General features: G+C 42.8%; 2 protein-coding genes across 2 annotated transcripts in view; one reads left to right on the plus strand and one right to left on the minus strand.

Moving 5' to 3' along the window:
• LOC139409778 (A-type potassium channel modulatory protein KCNIP2-like) overlaps window positions 1-23,231 on the plus strand; it is a 201,986-nt gene that overhangs the window by 151,820 nt on the left and 26,935 nt on the right. The gene's annotated exons all lie outside the window — the stretch shown is intronic.
• LOC139414097 (keratin-associated protein 5-1-like) lies at window positions 523-14,250 on the minus strand. Its single transcript, XM_071161980.1, has 3 exons — window positions 14,077-14,250; window positions 5,206-5,580; window positions 523-837 (listed from the first exon to the last, which is right to left on the minus strand). Exons 1-3 carry the CDS (start codon window positions 14,248-14,250, stop codon window positions 523-525), a joined length of 864 nt encoding a protein of 287 aa, XP_071018081.1.

Genomic DNA, 23,231 nt, shown 5'->3' on the forward strand with positions numbered 1-23,231 from the left:
TAAACCTGAGGAAAACAAGATTGCCACCCCAGCACTGAAATTAATACCATGACTGAGTATATGTTGCCCCTCCCACCACATACCCCAGTCAACCTCATTTTCCTCATCACTATGTGTCTCCTGTAGGAAAACTACATTAAGCATTTGCTGTTTTATTACTTCTAATACCCAGGCCCTCTTATTCCTGTCCCTTTCCCCATTCATATTGAGAGAACCTACCCTTAGTACCTCCATATAGAAAATAGAAAATAAAAGCAGAAGAAACCACAGAGAAACCAAAGAGAAAAAAAGACACCCTATGAAGCATGATCATCATCATCATTGTTTTAATCTTCTCTTATTAACCTGACCACGATTCCCACCACCTTTTGCTGCTGCAACAGCAGTAATACATTTCCTCAAGCGAAACCACATCTTCTCACTCAAACACAAACACAACACACGCACCCTAACACAACACACGCACTCCTTCGCTCATACAATTCCCAGCATTCAGAGAGAGAGAGAGAGAGAGAATATGCTTTAAGAGTGTTGTTGTTTCTGTAGTACAGATATATGTGATATCTTCATTGGGACAGGACTTTGAGCCTTTCCACCCTGCCTCCCTCTGGTGGCTCTCAACTCCATGCTAAGCAGGGCCTGGTCGATCCTTGGATGGGAGACCAGATGCTGCTGGAAGTGGTGTTGGGGGGCCAGTAGGGGGAAATCCTCTTCTGGTATGATGTACACCTCAATACCCCAGGGCTGTGACGGGGACACTGCCCTGTAGATGGTACCATTCGTCGCAAAATGAAGCTGAGGCGCTGACTCTCTGTGGTCACTGAAGATCCCATGGCACTGATCAAAAGAGTAGGGGAGTCCTGGCTTATTCTAATATCATTCAAAGTCGAAATGGAGATTAGGTTAATGGTACTGCAGTGGTAATGTCTACTACATCCACATCTCATCAGTTTAATGACGGCGTTGCGGTCTGACCCTAACCAGTCATCACTCCTACTAATGGTTAAGTGTCTGTTCATTGCTCGAGCGAGGTAGCCAAGCTTAATGTGCATGTCTATGCGTGTGTGTCAGAGGAGGCTGGTGGGAGGAGCTATAGGAAGATGGGCTCATTGTAATGGTAGGAATGGAATAAATGGAACGGTATCAAACACATCAACACATCATATTTAACAATGTTCAGAATCTCCTGGATAGCTTTTTGGACACTGTAGCATTGCTAGTGGAAACCGGTTGTATCAGTTAGCCTTGCGTTGAAAAGCATGGGAAAAGGGATGGGTACCAAACGATCACCATGGAACACAGAGCTCTTTCCCCATGCTTTGTGAATACAGAAGGCAGCCATGTCTATCTAGGAGAGAGACGACAGACATAATTAAACTAGAATGACACTCACAAGTGGGGAGGACTGGTCCTTTCATTTATCTTTTCCTCTTTTCTTTCTTTCAAATCTTTGTTATCCTGCAGTGTCTCCCTTCAGCCCTCGCTCCCTCTGTCATGTAGTGAAATAGTACTCTGGTTTTAAATGAACTGGGTTTTGGTCTTTCTCTACCTCAATGTGATTGTGTCCATCTTTGTGATCCATTGTTTTTGGTTTAAACATCAGAGTCTAAGCCATTAGTTGTTTGTTTTTTTACCAGTGTTCCTCCATCTAATTGTTTCCTTTGCCCACTCTCTGCTCAGATCCATCTCTTTCTGTTCCTTCTAAAGCTACTACTGAAGGGATTATGTGCTGGTGTTCACGCAGCCTAATGAAATATTGCATTCATTGTGTGGGTAGAGGTTACTGAAGACACAGTAAATAAATAGTCTTCCGTGAATTTGACTGTTATTTACAGGCAGCTCATTCTGAAGTAAAATTGTAATATACTGTAAATACGGTATCAAAGCAAGTATTGTGTAATGACACACAAAAATACATTACCGTGAAATTGACTGTGTTATTACTGTAGGAAATAAATCCAGTTATAGTTACTGTAATCAGAATAAATGAATTATTAGATTAATTAATTCCATTAAATTGAGGGTAGGGGTTTGTATTTCACAGTATTTTACTGTAATCAGAAGGAATTGGTGCAGGAAGGTTGGCTGTAGGTAAAGTGTTTACACATTACAGCATATTAATGAATTTTTGGTGTTTTTATATCACTTGCTCTTCTAGAGGCCTTAACAAAGGCTTTCAAACTGGCAGAGACTACAGTGTAAAACACACCAAAAGGGCATGGCAAAATGCTCAACCATTTAAGGTGTAAGACTTGCTGCCCCTCCAATCTGCCTCGTATATAGTGCATGTTAAATTGACGGGGCGACCTTAACCACAGAGCAGTTCAATTGGGACAGCATTTTCACTCATGGGTGCAACACACATAGCCTCTTACAAGGCACGCTTCAAAGTATAAGCCAGGAACAGCAATAGCACAGGTAGAGCAATGAGCCAGATGTTTCGCCTGATGTATAACTCTGAAGCATCTGGTTGGCATTTCCACTCACCACCAAATAATGTGATGATAGGAAGCCAGTGAAGAGAGATGGATTTTGGCCGACATTCTGCACATTATTTAATTGATGAAACATTTGATCTCAATACAGTTTTCTGTTCCCCAAACTACAATCTGTTTCGAACAGGGTGTTTGGTAGACTTAACCTTTGCCAAAGTTTCTCAAAATAGTGTTGTTTAGGACTGCAAGGGTGAATTGAGTTATTGCACACACGCACTTCGCAGAGCAAGCGTTCCCTATCGGAAATATGCAAATACATGCTAGAACGCGCCAATAGGAAATCGCTAGTGCATGCTCGGATCTGCCCACCTCCTTGCTTGTTCTGCCCACTATCATTAATTTGCTCCCGTTGGAAATGACAGGCTGTAGCCTATCTTGCATTACTTACAGTATAAGAATCACCATGCACCCACTAGTAGTCAAAGGTTTTTGGCTCTCCAAAGATACGGTACGGTACTGTATTCTGTGGGGTGGAATTCGAAATACAGCAATTCTTTCCCCCCAAATTATCGTAGAAATTAAATACATTCACTTGTTAATTATACATGTATAAAAACAGTTCAACAGCTTCTTTTTTTTTTACAAGCAAGACAGATTTAGTTCTGTTGTCACGCCTGTTCTGGAGTTCGGGTCTCCCAAACATTCTCAGCCAGTTACCTTGGAAACCACATAAGGTAAATCAATGAAGGTGATGGGCATACCTCCCTTTACCCCCTCTCTCTCTCTCTCTCTCTCTCTCTCTCTCTCTCTCTCTCTCTCTCTCTCTCTCTCTCTCTCTCTCTCTCTCTCTCTCTCTCTCTCGCATACTCTCCTGCCTCCCACCTACTCTATCTCTCCCTTCCTTCCCTCTTTCTCCCTCTGTCTCCTGCATCTCCCTCACTCTGTCACTCTAACTCTCCTTCACACACACACACACAACCACAGCCAAAGGATTGGGAGACAGCACTTTCCCCTGGATTCCTTTACTCTAACAGGGGTTGGAGGACAGGAAAGAGAGCAGAAAAGGAAAGGAAGAAGGGAATGTTGGAGGAGGCAGGGGGAGTCTTTACCGGATTGTAGTCCGGGACTGATCCAGTATTGTCTCTCGCTCTCAGGGGGAGGGGGGTTGGGTTGGGTTACATTGGAAGTACCCATCTTGAATCTGGTTGACCCAGCTTGGTTCTGAGGGACTGCTCTGTCTGGGGAAAGAGGCACAAGATATAGGTCTATTCCGGCATAAGGACTGGGTCTGGGTGGGCCTGGGCCTAGTTCGATGAGATCGTGTCCCCAGGATGTTGAGTTTGGATGGGTTGGAGATGATAGCTGTCCTGGTGCTGATGGGACTGTTCGTCAAAGTTCTGGAGCAGTTTGGACTCTTTGAAGTTGTAAGATGGGAAGGTAACGGACGGTGTGTGTGTGTGTGTGTGTGTGTGTGTGTGTGTGTGTGTGTGTGTGTGTGTGTGTGTGTGTGTGTGTGTGTGTGTGTGTGTGTGTGTGTGTGTGTGTGTGTGTGTGTGTGTGTGTGTGTGTGTGTGTGTGAGAGCCTCTGTTCTCCGCATTGCTTCTGTCCTGAGGTGGCCTTTTTGTCTATGGCTAAGGAGTTGGCTTACTGACGGAACTGTTGGCTCTGTCACACACACAGACACACACACATACACACACACACAAACCATACCATATGTATCTATAACTTTGTGTGAGGGACTAATATTCTCTTTTCCCCTCATCCCTCACTCCCCTCCTCTGCTGATATGAGCTTTTACCCTTTAATCAATAGCACTATGGAGAGAGTGGCTGAGGGCTCTAGCTCTTGTCTTACTGTGGGAAACTCAGCTTTGGTGTGTTTTAAAGGGAGAAAGGGCAGGATTGTGTTTCCCAAATGGTAGATCGTCCAGAACTGTTGGGCTGTGGATAATAATAAGTAAATCGCACTGCACCAACTATTCCAGTCAACTGCTATGCGATGTCGGGGCAATGCGGTTTGTTTGAGTCCCGGCTTAAAATGGTGTCAAAGGCGAGTCAGTCTTATGACAAGGATATGTACAGTGTGAGGGTTACCCAGTGTGTTGTTTTTAATCAGACGTTTGAATGGCCCTTACCTTTCTCTCGCACCCTGTTAGTACTTTAATCTGCTCTCACTCAGTGTGACGCTGTGAAATATTCTAATCTCACCAACACACACACACATACACACTCTTATCGCAGATGCCCAGGGTGCCCTCCTCTCAGACAATAAGAAAATGACTGGGTTTCTGGCCTGTTGTAATTCCAGGGGTCACCTCTTCCTATGAAAGTTTGCACTTCTACTAAATTCACTGAAGTTGCCTTCTCATTTTAGGGCTGTCTGTCAAGCACATTGTTATGAAGAATACTGGATTGTTAATTTAGCAATGGATATCTGACATAACCATTTTAGATGCAGTTAAAGCGCTGTATAGATAGACGACTGTCAAACACACAACTATGTCTTATTATACTTGTGAGGACTTTTTGGGGACTGCCAATTGATTCACATTCCTAATCCTATTTTCCCTAACCCTAAACCTAACCCTAACCTTTACCCTAACCTTAACCGCAAAACCTAACCCTAATTTTAACCCTAACCCTAACCATAGTACTAACCCTAACCCTAAACCTAAAATAGACCGTTTGCAAGTGAGGACTGGCAAAATGTCCTCACTTCTCTGGATTTTAGTTGGTTTACTATTCTATAGAAAACGTATACACACACACAGACACGCACACACACACACACACACACACACACACACACACACACACACACACACACGCACACACACACACACACACACACACAGAGACACACACACACGCACTCACACACAGACACGCGCACACACACACACACACACACACACACAGACACACACGTACAAACACACACACACACGTACACACACGTACACGTACACACACACACGTACACACACACGCACGAACACACACACAGACACACACAGACACACACGTACAAACACACACGTACACACACACACGTACACACACACGCACGAACACACACACAGACACACACAGACAGACACACACACACACACACACACACACACACACACACACACAATCTCTATGTCTGTTGGACAGTACCAGGTGTTCAAGGTGTGCCAGCTGGTTCATCATCTGTGGAACAAAAGTTAAGTTCTATAGAACTCTCCCTCTCCAATCCCTGTGCCAGGATTGGCCCACTCAGAGTGATTGAATAAGCAGCCTCTCTATATAGTGCATTAGGCTTTGGCAGATCTGACCAGATCCTTGAAAAATCCTTGGAAAGGGGCATCTCCAAAAAGTACTTCAATATGTGTGTATGTGTGTGTGTGTACGTGTGTGTGTACATGTGTATGTGTGTGTGTGTGTGTGTGTGTGTGTGTGTGTGTGTGTGTGTGTGTGTGTGTGTGTGTGTGTGTGTGTGTGTGTGTGTGTGTGTGTGTGTGTGTTTGTACGTGTGTGTGTACGTGTGTGTGTGTGTGTACGTGTACGCGTGTGTACGTTTGTGTGTGTTTGTGTTTGTACATGTGTGTCCTGTTGGCAGTTCATCAAGGGGATATGATATTTACTCATTCTCAGGTCAGAGAAGAGGTAGGAAGCTCGTTGCTTTATCGTTTTATTTAAAGAAATGGATTGTGTGTATGAGAACGTATGGGACCGACCGGCTCAAATCGCTCTTTATGTAGCAAAATGTGAAATTGTGTTTTTTACCTTGGATAAAAGTTGAGACGCAGCGCTACAAAATGGTATATCATACACTGCAGTTGAGGAACAATGGGAAAGTATGTTTGTGACAGAACAGCTCACTGAACATTACTCGCCCTAGCAGAGCTGGTTAGGCTGTTGTGTTCTCCAGAGTGTTGCTGACTGCAACTGTGCAGTCAGATTGTCCATTCGTAAATTCTAAACGTGTCGCTCTAGAAGCGTTCAGAGCACACACCAGACGCTCTGACCGATGAGTAGGGTTGATCTGAACGTTCTGACCTCACAACCGCAGTCAAGCACCCCAGCTAACTGGCTAACATTGGCTACTTGCTAGCTACTTCCAGACACATAATGAGAGAACACCCCACTCTGACCATTTTACTCGCCCTAGCAGAGCTGCTTAGGCTATTTTCATGTTATCCAGAGCGTTGGTGACTAACTGTGCTGCTGGCAACAATTTCATAAAGTTTTTTGCCGACGTTTACTGATACCGGCCATATTCAACGGGTGTTGAGCGTTCGTAAATTTATCAGTTATTCTGCGCTCTGGCACACTCAGACAAGAGTGCTCTGAAATAGAAGGCCATACTCAATTTACGAATGCACCCGGAATCGTTACTTGCATAGTGGAGTCTTTTGTTAAGACATGTAGCTAGCAAGCTAGGTAAACAATGAAGCATAATCCCAACTCATGATGTTACTACCCTGCATGAATCTGCAGGTAGCTAACCAACCAGGTTCAATGTTAGCTAGCTAAAATTAGGCTAAAGCTAGCTAAGCAAACGGCTCTGAGATACGAATAATAAGGTCATACACGTAATGTTAGCTAGTGAGCCAGCCAGGTAATGTTAGCTAGCTTGCTAGGTAAACAATGAACCATAATCACATCTCATGATGTTACTACCCTGCATGAATCTGCAGGTGGCTAACCAACCTATTACTGCATTGTCGGAACTAGAAGCACAAGCATTTCGCTACACTCGCATTAACATCTGCTAACCATGTGTATGTGACAAATAAAATTTGATTTGACTTGATTTGAACCTGGTTCAATGTTAGCCAGCTAACATTAGGCTATAGCTAGCCAAGAAAATGGCTCTTTCTGTCAAAATTAGAAATGTAATATCTGAAAATGTAGCTAGGTAAACTGTCTTACCCACATATATAATTTATGGATGGACGCGTCACCTGTCGGATGCCATGATTGCCCTTAGTTTGAAGATGTAATCCGGAGACAGGTATTTGCTCCATCACCTTAGCTATCATACTCAAATTCCACTGATTTCAAAACTCGGTCCTCCAGAAAGTAGAGAGCACTTACGCAGTTTTAATACACAATACATTTTTAAAAAGCAGCATTTGACAGGATTATCCAGACATACAGACACGGTCAAATAGACAGAAGCGTGCTATATGGCAGACCAATCCAAACTCATCTCTCGGCATGTCCAGCCCACTCATTATCTCAGCCAATCATGGCTAGCGGGAAGGTTGCTGACTTTATCTGTGGCTAAACATACTAGGCTCGTAAATCAAATCAAATCAAATGTATTTATATAGCCTTTCATACATCAGCTGATATCTCAAAGTGCTGTACAGAAACCCAGCCTAAAACCCCAAACAGCAAGCAATGCAGGTGTAGAAGCACGGTGGCTAGGGAAAAACTCCCTAGAAAGGCCAAAACCTAGGAAGAAACCTAGAGAGGAACCCGGCTATGAGGGGTGGCCAGTCCTCTTCTGGCTGTGCCAGGTGGAGATTATAACAGAACATGGCCAAGATCTTCAAATGTTCATAAATGACCAGCATGGTCAAATAATAATAATCACAGTAGTTGTTGAGGGTGCAGCAAGTCAGCACCTCAGGAGTAAATGTCAGTTGGTTTTTCATAGCCGATCATTAAGAGTATCTCTACCACTCCTGCTGTCTCTAGAGATTTGAAAACAGCAGGTCTAGGACAGGTAGCACGTCCGGTGAACAGGTCCGCAGGCAGAACAGTTGAAACTGGAGCAGCAGCACAGCCAGGTGGACTGGGGACAGCAAGGAGTCATCATGTCAGGTAGTCCTGAGGCATGGTCCTAGGGCTCAGGTCCCCCGAGAGAGAAAGAAAGAGAGAAAGATAGAATTATAGAGAGCATACTTAAATTCTCACAGGACACCGGATAAGACAGGAGAAGTACTCCAGATATAACAAACTGACCCTAGCCCCCCGACACATAAACTACTGCAGCATAAATACTGGAGGCTGAGACAGGGGTCAGGAGACACTGTGGCCCTATCCGATGATACCCCCGGACAGGGCCAAACAGGAAGGATATAACCCAACCCACTTTGCCAAAGCACAGCCCCCACACCACTAGAGGGATATCTTCAACCACCAACTTACCATCCTGAGACAAGGCCGAGTATAGCCCACAAAGATCTCCGCCACGGCACAACCCAAGGGGGGGGGGGGGGGAAGATCACATCAGTGACTCAACCCACTCAAGTGACGCACCCCTCCTAGGAAAGAGCACCAGTAAGCCAGTGACTCAGCCCCTGTAATAGGGTTAGAGGCAGAGAATCCCAGTGGAAAGTGGAAAGTTGCCGTGTTCAAAGGCACTTAAATAATTTATTTTGCCCATTCACCTTCTGAATGGCAGATTTACACAATCCATGTCGCAATTGTCTCAAGGCTTATTAACCTGTCTCCTCCCCTTCATCTACACTGATTGAAGTGGATTTAAAACAAGATGCATCAATAAGAGATCATAGCTTTCACCTGGATTTACCTGGTCAGTCTGTGTCATGGAAAAAGCAGGTGTTTTTCATGTTTTCTGTTTTCATGTATGCTGACTAACTGTAAAATTATATCAGTTTACCTCATAAATGTATCAAAATGACAGAAATGTATGTTGGAAGGTAAAACCAAATCATTAATCGATGTGGCATTAAATACATCATTCTCCATCAGCCAGTGTGCTTCATTAGGACAAAGTGGAAGGAGTCACTCGATGTGATACCATTTAGAATTATAGTGTAGTGTACAATGCACTGCTGAAATACCTGGGTTTCATATAACAATATATTCCACTCATTGATACACTGTAAACTGATACATTTCAAGCAGAGGTTCAGGCAATACTGTATCCGTTGACAAGTCACATAGAGAAGGTGATCTTGTACAATGATGCATGGGGCAGAAATGGTATACTACACCGTGCTATGTTTTTACAGTATTTTTACAGAAAATTTAAGACGGACATATTTCACAATATGATCACAACCTCCCATTGGATTCAAATTATTAAAAAAATGATGCATGTCAAGTTATAGTCAAATACTGTACAGAAAATTATATTTAACATCAGGGCCGGATTACCCGAACTGGCACGCAGGGAGCGTGCCCCCAACCTTCAGGGAGCCCCCAACCCCCCCAAAAAATAGCATATGATAGCACAATGTGTAGAATTATTTCAGCCTCATGGCAAAATGTGTAAAATAGCAGGAAGGTATTGAGGTCAGTGCTACTATTGTAGACCATTTATCCCTTTTACAGAAATATACAGTACACCTCATAGAATAGAACATCCATGTATGTGTTTCTATTTCATTATTTAAACAGCAACGGATCTAATTGCAGGACTAGCAGGTTCATTAAATAGTACCCGCAAAACACCAGTCTCAACGTCAACAGTGAAGAGGCGACTCCCGGATGCTGGCCTTCTTGGCAGAGTTGCAAAGAAAAAGCCATATCTCAGACTGCCCAAAAATAATAAAAGATTAAGATGGGGAAAATAATACAGACACTGGACATAGGAACTCTGCCTAGAACGCCAGCATCCCGGAGTCGCCTCTTCACTGTTGACGTTGAGACTGGTGTTTTGAGGGTACTATTTAATGAAGCTGCCAGTTGAGGACTTGTGAGGTGTCTATTTCTCAAACTAGAAACTCTAATGTACTTGTCCTCTTGCTCGGTTGTGCACCGGGGCCTCCCACTCCTCTTTTTATTGTGGTTAGAGCCAGTTTACGCTGTTCTGTGAAGGGAGTAGTACAAAGCGTTTTACGAGAACTTCAGTTTCTTAGCAATTTCTCACATGGAACAGCCTTCATTTCTCAGAACAAGAATAGACTGACGAGTTTCAGAAGAAAGTTCTTTGTTTCTGGCCATTTTGAATTTGTAATTGAACTCACAAATGATGATGCTCCAGATACTCAACTATTCTAAAGAAGGCCAGTTTTCAGCCGTTTTCAGCTGTGCTAACATAATTGCAAAAGGGTTTTCTAATGATCAATTAGCCTTTTAAAATGATAAACTTGGATTAGCTAACACAACGTGCCATTGGAACACAGGAGTGATGGTTGCTGATAATGGGCCTCTGTACGCCTATGTAGATATTCCCTTACAAATATTCTGTTTCGAGCTACAATAGTCATTTACATCATTAACAATGTCTACACTGTATTTCTGATCAATATGATATTATTTTAATGGACAAAAAAATGTATTTTATTTAAAAAACAAGGACATTTCAAAATGACCCCAAACTTTTGAACAATAGTGTATAATTGGAGAGTAGAGTTAAAGTGCATTTGGAAAGAATTCAGACCCCTTTTAATTTTTCCATATTTTGTTACATTACAAACTTTTTCTAAAATGTATTAAATTGTTTTTTTCCCTCATCAATCTACATACAATACCTCATAATGACAAAGCAAAAATAGGTTTTTAGAAATTCTAGCAAATGTATAAAAAAGACTAAACTGAAATATCACATTTACATAAGTATTCAGACCCTTTACCCAGTACTTTGTTGAAGCACCTTTGGCAGCGATTACAGAGTCTTCTTGGGTATGAAACTACAAGCTTGGCACACCTGTATTTGGGAGTTTCTCCCATTCTTCTATGCAGATCCTCTCAAGCTCTGTCAGGTTGGATGGTGAGCGTCACTGCTCAGCTATTTTCAGGTCTCTCCAGAGATGTTCGATCAGGTTCAAGTCCGGGCTCTGGCTGGGCCACTCAAGGACATTCAGAGACTTGTTCCGAAGCCACTCCTGCGTTGTCTTGGCTGTGTGCTTAGGGTCGTTGTCCTATTGGAAGGCAAACCTTCATCCCAGTCTGAGGTCCTGAGCATCAAGGATCTCTTTGTACATTGCTCCGTTCATCTTTCCCTCGATCCTGACCAGTCTCCCAGTACCTGCCGCTGAAAAACATCCCCGCAACAGGATGCTAACAACACCATGCTTCACCGTAGGGATAGTGCCATGTTTCTTCCACGTGACGCTTGGCATTCAAACCAAATAGTTCCAACTCCAAGCAGGCTTTCATGTGCCTTTAACTGAGTAGTCATCACTTCCGTCTGGTCCCTCTACCATGAATGCCTGATTGGTGGAGTGCTGCAGAGATTGTTGTCCTTCTGGAAGGTTTTCCCTTCTCCACAGAGGAACTCTAGAGCTCTGTCAGAGGCACCATCGGGTTCTTAGTCACCTCCCTGACCAATGCCCTTCTCCCTTGATTGCTTAGTTTGGCTGGGCGGCCCGCTCTAGGAAGAGTCTTGGTAGTTCCAAACTTCTTCCATTTAAGAATGATGGAGGTGTTTTTGGGGACCTTCAATGCTGCAGACAAAATTCTTAAAACCTATATTCACTTTGTCATTGTGGGGTATTGTGTTGAGATTGATGAGGAATGTATAGGATTTTATCCATTTTAGAATAAGGCTGTAACGTGACAAAATGTGGGAAAAGTCAAAGGCACTGAAAACTTTCTAAATGCACTGTAGAAAAAAGGTTTGCGGTCATACAAAAACCTGCTGGGCTAATAAAGTATACATACAAAAACCTGCTGGGCTAATAAAGTATACATACAAAAACCTGCTGGGCTAATAAAGTATACATACAAAAACCTGCTGGGCTAATAAAGTATACATACAAAAACCTGCTGGGCTAATAAAGTATACATACAAAAACCTGCTGGGCTAATAAAGTATACATACAAAAACCTGCTGGGCTAATAAAGTATACATACAAAAACCTGCTGGGCTAATAAAGTATACATACAAAAACCTGCTGGGCTAATAAAGTATACATACAAAAACCTGCTGGGCTAATAAAGTATACATACAAAAACCTGCTGGGCTAATAAAGTATACATACAAAAACCTGCTGGGCTAATAAAGTATACATACAAAAACCTGCTGGGCTAATAAAGTATACATACAAAAACCTGCTGGGCTAATAAAGTATACATACAAAAACCTGCTGGGCTAATAAAGTATACATACAAAAACCTGCTGGGCTAATAAAGTATACATACAAAAACCTGCTGGGCTAATAAAGTATACATACAAAAACCTGCTGGGCTAATAAAGTATACATACAAAAACCTGCTGGGCTAATAAAGTATACATTCAAAAACCTGCTGGGCTAATAAAGTATACATACAAAAACCTGCTGGGCTAATAAAGTATACATACAAAAACCTGCTGGGCTAATAAAGTATACATACAAAAACCTGCTGGGCTAATAAAGTATACATACAAAAACCTGCTGGGCTAATAAAGTATACATACAAAAACCTGCTGGGCTAATAAAGTATACATACAAAAACCTGCTGGGCTAATAAAGTATACATACAAAAACCTGCTGGGCTAATAAAGTATACATACAAAAACCTGCTGGGCTAATAAAGTATACATACAAAAACCTGCTGGGCTAATAAAGTATACATACAAAAACCTGCTGGGCTAATAAAGTATACATACAAAAACCTGCTGGGCTAATAAAGTATACATACAAAAACCTGCTGGGCTAATAAAGTATACATACAAAAACCTGCTGGGCTAATAAAGTATACATACAAAAACCTGCTGGGCTAATAAAGTATACATACAAAAACCTGCTGGGCTAATAAAGTATACATACAAAAACCTGCTGGGCTAATAAAGTATACATACAAAAACCTGCTGGGCTAATAAAGTATACATACAAAAACCTGCTGGGCTAATAAAGTATACATACAAAAACCTGCTGGGCTAATAAAGTATACATACAAAAACCTGCTGGGCTAATAAAGTATACATACAAAAACCTGCTGGGCTAATAAAGTATACATACAAAAACCTGCTGGGCTAATAAAGTATACATACAAAAACCTGCTGGGCTAATAAAGTATACATACAAAAACCTGCTGGGCTAATAAAGTATACATACAAAAACCTGCTGGGCTAATAAAGTATACATACAAAAACCTGCTGGGCTAATAAAGTATACATACAAAAACCTGCTGGGCTAATAAAGTATACATACAAAAACCTGCTGGGCTAATAAAGTATACATACAAAAACCTGCTGGGCTAATAAAGTATACATACAAAAACCTGCTGGGCTAATAAAGTATACATACAAAAACCTGCTGGGCTAATAAAGTATACATACAAAAACCTGCTGGGCTAATAAAGTATACATACAAAAACCTGCTGGGCTAATAAAGTATACATACAAAAACCTGCTGGGCTAATAAAGTATACATACAAAAACCTGCTGGGCTAATAAAGTATACATACAAAAACCTGCTGGGCTAATAAAGTATACATACAAAAAAATAAAGAAAAGGCCTGCACACTATATATGCTCCCAATTACTACCTTTATAGACAACATTTTGATCCCAGGGATTTTCGTCAGGTCGAGTAGAGGTATAATACATGAAGTTGTGTGATGTTCCTTTCCAAATCATCCTTTAGCCCCAAATCAACCTTTAGCCCCATGTCGATCCTACGGACGTGCGTGTGTGCGTGTGGCATCCTGTACTGTGGTTTTGTCAGTGAATTAGAGAACATGTGGTATTGACACCCTGTTGCTCTGCTGTCAGGGAGCTGCAGGTCCACAATAACACACACACACACACACACACACAGACACACACACAGACACACACACACACACACACACACACACACACACACACACACACACACACACACACACACACACACACACACACACACACACAAAGTGAGCTGACCTTCAACTCTTCTCCTGATAACTCATTACTCTGAGAGGATGTTCTATTCATCTCTACCCCCTCTCCCTCCTTCTCTGTTCTCTCTCTTGTCTCTCTCATTTTATTTCTCTGTACCTTTAACCTAATCCCGGGCACATAGCCACTGGACCTCTCATTCCTTCCTCCTCAGCATCTCTTCCCTCCCTCCCTCCCTCCCTCCCTCCCTCCCTCCCTCCCTCCCTCCCTCGTCTCCTTCTCTTCCCACTCCTTGAATATCAGTGGGCAGAAGTGTATGTATTGCTTATTTGTACTCTGAGGAAAATTGTGGGGGTATAGGAAGTTGCCAAATATCAAAGGTGATTTTGACACCCTGCGTTGCCACGGTCAGTTGGTTGAGCCTCCTGGCAAGGTACCGCACACCTGGTTAAGGGTTTAGGTTTGGGATAGGGTTAAAACCAAAACACTTAAATTGAGTGTCTAGCACTGTGATTGAACATGTAACCCTCGTAGCTAGAGCTCAATTATTACTCCCATCCACAACACCCTAGCAAAACCCAAGCCTACTCTATGGTATACCGTTCCCCCTAGTGGTGGGTTTAGAAGAGATCTCCTGACATCCTCGGGACGTGGATGGACATCCAATTTGAAGAGAATCTTGAGCGACCTGATTTGGTGTGTGTGTGCACGTAATCTAGCATAAGTGCATGCTAGATCTACACCATGCATGGTGCTCTTTAGTTGCCTATCACTTGGGCATTGTGACTGCTGTTATTTAAACTCATGGATTCTCTCACGACTCTCACTACGGCATAAATGCATAACTTAATATCTGACTGTTTCACTATTTTGTCTGTTAACATGGGGGTGTATATTTGCACTCAGCTATAATTCATTATAATTACAAGTAATATCTCCCTAAACATGACTTTCAACTCTGCAGGTAAAATGCTGTCAGGTCATCTTCTGCCAGTTAGATGTAGATTTTTAAACTGGTATCATTTCCTCCCACTCAACGATGTGGGCGGACAGACAGAGAGACAGAAGACGTCTCTGGCTAGTAGTGGGACTTTAAATATCAAACACACATATACAGTTCAAATATGCAGCAGGAGAAAGCCTTTCACGGGCATTCATTTACAGTCTTCTTTTTCTTTTTACAATCGCTAGGACCCATTTCTCAATACTTAGGTCACTCTTCACACAGTGAGCACAACAACAGTCTATGTGGGCTAAACTATGATCATTTTTCATTGCTTTGTCACAAAATGCATTCAATGACTACGTCTTTCAAATTTCCTTGAATTATTCTCACACTCAGACACAACCACCACCAAAACTCTATGTACCTACAGGCCAAAACTGTTCAACTTAAGTTCAAAACCTAACATAACCCAAAATTTAATAAGACAACAATTTGCTACATTTCTACAGTAATACCGTATTGAAATACATTCCAAATCTAAAAAATTAAATACTATCAAAACAATTAGACCAACCACAGCTGATTCCCATTGTAGCTGTATTTCATCTATACAAAAGGGGACATCTTAGGAATAAATAATGCTGTACTGTAATGTAAACATGGACCCAGCCAGAGATAGAGAAGTGGCTGACAGAGGAAGAAGAGTGGCTGGGAGAGGAAGAGGGAGAGGGGTACGTATGCGTGGTGGAAGAAGACTGAGAGGAAGATCAAGAGCTGTAGTCTCAGGTGAGATAAGGGCTACTATAATTGATCATATAGTAAATCATGGTCTTTCAATGGGAGAGGCTGGTCTGAGAGTGCAGCCAAATCTGCAACGCTCAACAGTGGCATCTATAGTGAGACATTTCTGGCAAAACAACAGGTAAGATGTGCATTCTGCAAGGGCATCTGACTGAACTGCACATTACAGAAGTCAATTGAGCACAGCCTCCAAACTCACTTGTGTGTAATTGTTTTTGTATTTCTGCTTAGGACCCAATGGTTACCTCTCACAGGTGGGAGAGGTAGGACTTTCACTGCTGTGCAGGAAACTGCAATCATTGATATGGTCATCAGAAACAATGGTATAAAGCTCACAGATTTTCGAGACAGAGTGTTGGTAGACAACATTACATTTGGAAATACTCACAATGTAAGCATAACAACTATTTCTAGAGTCCTGAAACAACATCAAGTCAGGATGAAGCAGTTGTACACTGTTCCCTTTGAGGGGAACTCTGAACGAGTCAAGCAACTCAGAAACCAATATGTCCAGGTAATATGACTATAAAATACAGAACTGGTTTTGAACAAAAACCAAACAGGGCAGAGGCACAAAATGGCATGTTTTTAGGTATAATTTAAACTACTGTAATAGCCTAACTCTTATGCTGCATTGTGGATTTATTATAGAGAGTCATGGAGATTGAAGGCAGGCAAACACCCCACATATTCATCTTTTTGGTTGAGGCTGGTTTCAACTTGGCCAAAACACGGCGGCAAGGAAGGAATGTGATTGGGAAAAGAACCACAGAGGATGTCCCAGGCCAGAGGGGTGTCAACATCCATCAGAGGATATTGCTTTTACACAAACCGCTAATTGGGCCATACAACACCGAGCGTCTCATTTCCTTCCTGGATGACCTCTATGGAAGGGTTGCAGTGAGGCGAAATCGGCCAACGTTTGTAATTGTATGGGACAGTGTGGCGTTTCACCACTCCCGTGCAGTCACAGAGTGGTTTGCAGCCCATCCCAGGACTGTGTCACTTTTCCTCCCACCTTACCCTCCATTCCTCAACCCCATAGAGGAATTATTTTACTCATGGAGGTGGAAGGTTTATGACCGCCATCCACATGATCAAATGTCCCTCCTGGACGCAATGAATGCTGGATGCCTGGACATATCTGCAGAAGATTGCCAGGGATGGACCAGGCATGTCAAAATATTGTTTCCTAGGTGTATTGCCCAAGATGTGATGTGGATGAGAACCTGTAGTCAAATGCAGAAGACAGGTTTGACTAGCATTGCTACTGTACCTGTATCGGTAGATGGTGTATACACAAATGACTGTATTTTGGAATCACTCAATGCCAAAAAATGACATAAAACATATTGAAGCATATTGCATCATGTCTGATTCATTCCTGTAACATATACTGCAGTGAATTCTAAACAGTAGAGAGGTGTCATTCTTGTTTTGTAAAGACATTTTTACAAAAGAAAACATTGTGTAATGCTACCTGTTGTTAGTGTTTTTTTAGGTAATTGCTTTATGAGTGACAAAGCGTGCTTGTTGGGTGACAACCTTTGCTAGTGTTGTGGAAGAATGAGTTGATTTGAGACATGTATGAAGTGTTTTGGTAGTTTTAGTTTTAGGAGAACTGTGTGAAGAGTTTTGAAAAAGTGACCTAAGTATAGAGAAATGGGTCGATTGTAAAAAAAAAAAACTATAAAAAAAAACTGGAAATACAACTTTAATGTTCTGTCAGATATTAGACATTATTGACCCAAGTCTGTAGAATGGGAAACAGTGTGAGGCGCATGAATGTATCAACAGGACACATGGGGTGTTTGTACCCACAAACCTGGTTATACGTTTGTAGAAGCCAGACAACAGCCTCAGCAGCCCTCAGCCCACAGCAGCCTCCAGTGCTGTGCATATGAATGGGAGTGGGATGAAGAGTGAATATTATTAGGTGTAGGAGGATGGGAGAGAATGGGTGTGTGGATGTACAGTATGTCACAAAAGTGAGTATACCCCTCACATTTTTGTAAATATGTGAGTATATCTTTTCATGTGACAACACTGAAGAAATGACACTTTGCTACAATGTAAAGTAGTGAGTGTACAGCTTGTATAACAGTGTACATTTTCTGTCCCCTCAAAATAACTCAACATACAGCCATTAATGTCTAAACCGCTGGCAACAAAAGTGAGTACACCCCTAGGTGAAAATGTCCAAAATTGGGCCCAATTAGCCATTTTCTCTCCCCGGTGTCATGTGACTTGTTAGTGTTACAAGGTCTCAGGTGTGAATGGGGAGCAGGTGTGTTAAATTTGGTGTCATCGCTCTCACACTCCCTCATACTGACAGGTCACTGGAAGTTCAACATGGCACCTCATGGCAAAGAACTCTCTGAGGATCTGAAAAAAAGAATTGTTGCTCTACATAAAGATGGCCTGGGCTATAAGAAGAATGCCAAGACCCTGAAACTGAGCTGCACGCACGGTGCATGCACGGTGGCCAAGACCATACAGCGGTTTAACTGGACAGGTTCCACTCAGAACAGGCCTCGCCATGGTCGACCAAAGAAGTTGAGTGCACGTGCTCAGCATCATATCCAGATGTTGTCTTTGGGAAATAGATGTATGAGTGCTGCCAGCATTGCTGCAGAGGTTGCAGGGGTGGGGGGTCAGCCTGTCAGTGCTCAGACCGTACGCCGTACACTGCATCAAATTGGTCTGCATGGCTGTCGTCCCAGAAGGAAGCTTCTTCTAAAGATGATGCACAAGAAAGCCCGCAAACAGTTTGCTGAAGACAAGCAGACTAAGGACATGGATTACTGGAACCATGTCTCGTGGTCTGATGAGACCAAGATAAACTTATTTGGTTCAGATAGTGTCAAGAGTGTGTGGCGGCAACCAGGTGAGGAGTACAAAGACAAGCGTGTCTTGCCAACAGTCAAGCATGGTGGTGGGAGGGTCATGGTCTGGGGCTGTACGAGTGCTGCCGTCACTGGGGAGCTACAGTTCATTGAGGGAACCATGAATGCCAACATGTACTGTGACATACTGAAGCAGAGCATGATCCCCTCCCTTCGGAGACTGGGCCGCAGGGCAGTATTCCAACATGATAATGACCCCAAACACACCTCCAAGACGACCACTGCCTTGCTAAAGAAGCTGAGGGTAAAGGTGATGGACTGGCCAAGCATGTCTCCAGACCTAAACCCTATTGAGCATCTGTGGGGCATCCTCAAACGGAAGGTGGAGGAGTGCAAGGTCTCTAACATTCACCAGCTCTGTGATGTCGTCATGGAGGAGTGGAAGAGGACTCCAGTGGCAACCTGTGAAGCTCTGGTGAACTCCATGCCCAAGAGGGTTAAGGCAGTGCTGGAAAATGATGGTGGCCACACAAAATATTGACACTTTGGGCCCAATTTGGACATTTTCACTTAGGGGTGTACTCACTTTTGTTGCCAGGGGTTTAGACATGAATGTCTGTGTGTTGAGGTATTTTGAGGGGACAGCAAATTTACACTGATATACAAACTGTACACTTACTACTTTTACATTGTAGCAAAGTGTAATTTCTTCAGTGTTGTCACATGAAGATATACTAAAATATTTACAAAAATGTGAGGGGTGTACTCACTTTTGTGATATACTGTATATGGTTTATGTTGGTTTATGGTTTATGTTGTATGTGGATAAAGGAGAATGGACGAGTAAGTTGAATGGGTGTGAATGGGTGTAAATGTGTCTGAGAAGAGGGGAGGGAGGCAAAACATGTGGGGTTTGACTTGGGTGGGCAAGGGTGGGAGGGTGGGACAAGCTTGCCTTGAGGGGAGGGGGGGGGCTAAAGGGGTGAGAAAAACTGGAGAGCTTGTCTTGGGAAAGAAGGATTTCTTTATACTACAATGTAATTTTATTTATGAATAAGAGTTCTGGACAAATTAGGAGAGTTATTACTATTCCTTGTTTGCCATTATAGTTAAGATCCAATTTTTTTGGTGAGAGTGAAGATGGGCTCTATGCAAGGGATAGGGACGGGGAAGCTGGGAGGACATCAGACTGACCACTGATCACAGTATTGAAGTGGCAGTCTTTCTCCAATGCATTTATAATGACTTAATCCACACATTTTTGCTACATTAGGGAAAGAGGAACGTAAAAGCCCTAAAAGGGCATAGCGCATCAAAGTACAAAGAAGTACTTGCTTTATGTTTTTAGTGTGTTCTCTGATATCTACAGGATCAGTGTCCCAATACCGGGATGGTTGTTACTAACGTGCGCTAATGTGACAAGAATGACAGCCAACTGACATAGACATGTCCTGGAGAAAGCTTACATTCTTGTTAATCTAACTTTCACTGTAGCTACTACAGTGAAAAAAAGACCATGCTATTTGAGGAGGATACATAACAAAAATGTATGTATGAATGTATCAAACCAGTTGCCTTTTATCACAGCAACTGGTTTGATACATTCACCTCTGAAGGTAAATAATGTACTTACATTCTGTAATCTTGCTCTGATTTGTCATCCTGAGGGTCCCAGAGAAAAAACATGGCATCGTTTTTTGATAAAATCCATGTTTATATTCAAATGTAGGAACTGGGTTCTACAGTTTGAACCCCTGCTGTGTATGTCCAACTCATTCCAAACCATCTCAATTGGGTTGTGGTCGGGTGATTGTTGAGGTCAGGTCATCTGATGCCACACTCCATCACTCTCCTTCTAGGTCAAAGAGCATTTACACAGTCTGGAGGTGTGTTGGGAGGTGTTTTGGTTCATTGTTCTGTTGTAAAACAAATCATAGTCCCACTAAGAGCAAACCAGATGGGATGGCACATCGCTGCAGAATGCTGTGGTAGCCATGCTGGTTAAGTGCGCCATGAATTATATATAAATCAGAGACAGTGCCACCAGCAAAGCACCCCCACACCATCACACCTCCACATCCATGCTTCACAGTGGGAACCACTCAGATCATCCGTTCAGCTACTCACCGTCTCACAAAGACACAGTGGTTAAAACCAAAACTCTCAAATTTGGACTCATCAGACCTAAGGACAGATTTCCACCAGTCTCATGTCCATTGCTCAGGTTTCTTGGCCTAAGCAAGTCTCTTCTTCTCATTGGTGTCCTTTAGTGGTGGCTTCTGTGCAGCAATTCGACCATGAAGGCCTGATTCACGCAGTCTCCTCTAAACAGTGGATGTTGAGATGTGTCTGTTACTTGAACTCTGTCAAGCATTTATTTGGGCTCCAATTTTTGAGGCTGGTATCTCTAATGAACCTATGCTTTGCAGCACAGGAAACTCTGGGTCTTCCTGTCCTGTGGCGGATCTCATGAGAGCCAGTTTCATCATAGCGCTTGATGATTTTTGCGACTGCACTTGGAGAAAGTTCTTGATTTGTTAAACCCTTTTTTGGTTACTACATGACTCCATATGTGTTATTTCATAGTTTTAATGTCTTCACTATTATTCTACAATGTAGAAAATAGAAAAAATAAAGAAAAACCCTTGAATGAGTAGGCGTGTCCAAACTTTTCACTGGTACATTATATACACTGCTAAAATAAATAAAGGGAACACTAAAATAACACATCCTAGAGCTGAATGAATGAACTATTCTTATTAAATACTTTTTTCTTTACATAGTTGAATGTGCTGACAACAAAATCACACAAAAATGATCAATGGAAATCAAATGTATTAACCCATGGAGGTCTGGATTTGGAGTCACACTCAAAATTAAAGTGGAAAACCACACTACAGGCTGATCCAACTTTGATGTAATGTCCTTAAAACAAGTCAAAATGAGGCTCAGTAGTGTGTGTGGCCTAAACGTGCCTGTATGACCTCCCTACAATGCCTGGACATGCTCCTGATGAGGTGGCGGATGGTCTCCTGAGGGATCTCCTCCCAGACCTGGACTAAAGCATCCGCCAACTCCTGGACAGTCTGTGGTGCAACGTGGCATTGGTGGATGGAGCGAGAAATGATGTCCCAGATGTGCTCAATTGGATTCAGGTCTGGGGAATGGGCGGGCCAGTCCATAGCATCAATGCCTTCCTCTTGCAGGAACTGCTGACACACTCCAGCCACATGAGGTCTAGCATTGTCTTGCATTAGGAGGAACCCAGGGCCAACCGCACCAGCATATGGTCTCACAAGGGGTCTGAGGATCTCATCTCGGTACCTAATGGCAGTCAGGCTACCTCTGGCGAGCACATGGAGGGCTGTGCGGCCCCCCAAAGAAATGCCACCCCACACCATGACTGACCCACCGCTAAACCGGTCATGCTGGAGGATGTTGCAGGCTGTTGCAGGCTGTTACGTGCTCAGTGTGAACCTGCTTTCATCTGTGAAGAGCACAGGGCGCCATTGGCAAATTTGCCAATGTTGGTGTTCTCTGGCAAATGCCAAACGTCCTGTAAGCCCAACCCCCACCTGTGGACGTCGGGCCCTCATACTACCCTCATGGAGTCTGTTTCTGACCGTTTGAGCAGACACATGCACATTTGTGGCCTGCTGGAGGTCATTTTGCAGGGCTCTGGCAGTGTTCCTCCTGCTCCTCCTTGCACAAAGGCGGAGGTAGCGGTCCTGCTGCTGGGTTGTTGCCCTCCTACGGCCTCCTCCACATCTCCTGATGTACTGGCCTGTCTCCTAGTAGCGCCTCCATGCTCTGGACACTACGCTGATAGACACAGCAAACCTTCTTGCCACAGCTCGCATTGATGTGCCATCCTGGATGAGCTGCACTACCTGAGCCACTTGTGTGGGTTGTAGACTCCGTCTCATGCTACCACTAGAGTGAAAGCACCGCCAGCATTCAAATGTGACCAAAACATCAGTCAGGAAGCATAGGAACTGAGAAGTGGTCTGTGGTCCCCACCTGCAGAACCACTCCTTTATTGGGGGTGTCATGCTAAATGCCTATAATTTCCACCTGTTGTCTATTCCATTTGCACAACAGCATGTGACATTTATTGTCAATCAGTGTTGCTTCCTAAGTGGACAGTTTGATTTCACAGAAGTGTGACTTGGAGTTACATTGTGTTGTTTAAGTGTTCCCTTTATTTTTTTGACCAGTGTATGTGTGTATATATAACAATTTAAAGGCAATGCTACCAAAAACGAATTCAGTGTATGTAAACTTCTGACCCACTGGGAATGTGATGAAATAAATAAATGCTGAAACAAATCATTCTCTCTACTATTAATCTGACATTTCACATTCTTAAAATAAATTGGTGATCCTAACTGACCGGGAATTTTTATTAAATTATTACATGTCAGGAATTGTGAAAAACTGAGTTTAAATGTATTTGGCTAAGGTGTATCTCAACTTCCGACTTC

The sequence above is a fragment of the Oncorhynchus clarkii genome, chromosome 1 (genome assembly GCF_045791955.1).
Source record: "Oncorhynchus clarkii lewisi isolate Uvic-CL-2024 chromosome 1, UVic_Ocla_1.0, whole genome shotgun sequence".
NCBI lineage: Eukaryota > Metazoa > Chordata > Actinopteri > Salmoniformes > Salmonidae > Oncorhynchus > Oncorhynchus clarkii.

Excerpts from the sequence above, each read along its gene's own strand:
- LOC139414097 (XM_071161980.1), bottom strand. The coding sequence starts at position 14,250 with ATGAATAGAACATCCTCTCAGAGTAATGAGTTATCAGGAGAAGAGTTG. Across the intron at positions 5,581-14,076 it reads GTGTCTGTGTGTGTGTGTGT|AGATTGTGTGTGTGTGTGTG; the intron begins GTGTGTGTGTTA and ends CAACAGACATAG. Across the intron at positions 838-5,205 it reads GTGTGTGTGTGCGTGTCTGT|TGCCATGGGATCTTCAGTGA; the intron begins GTGTGTGTATAC and ends TCTTTTGATCAG.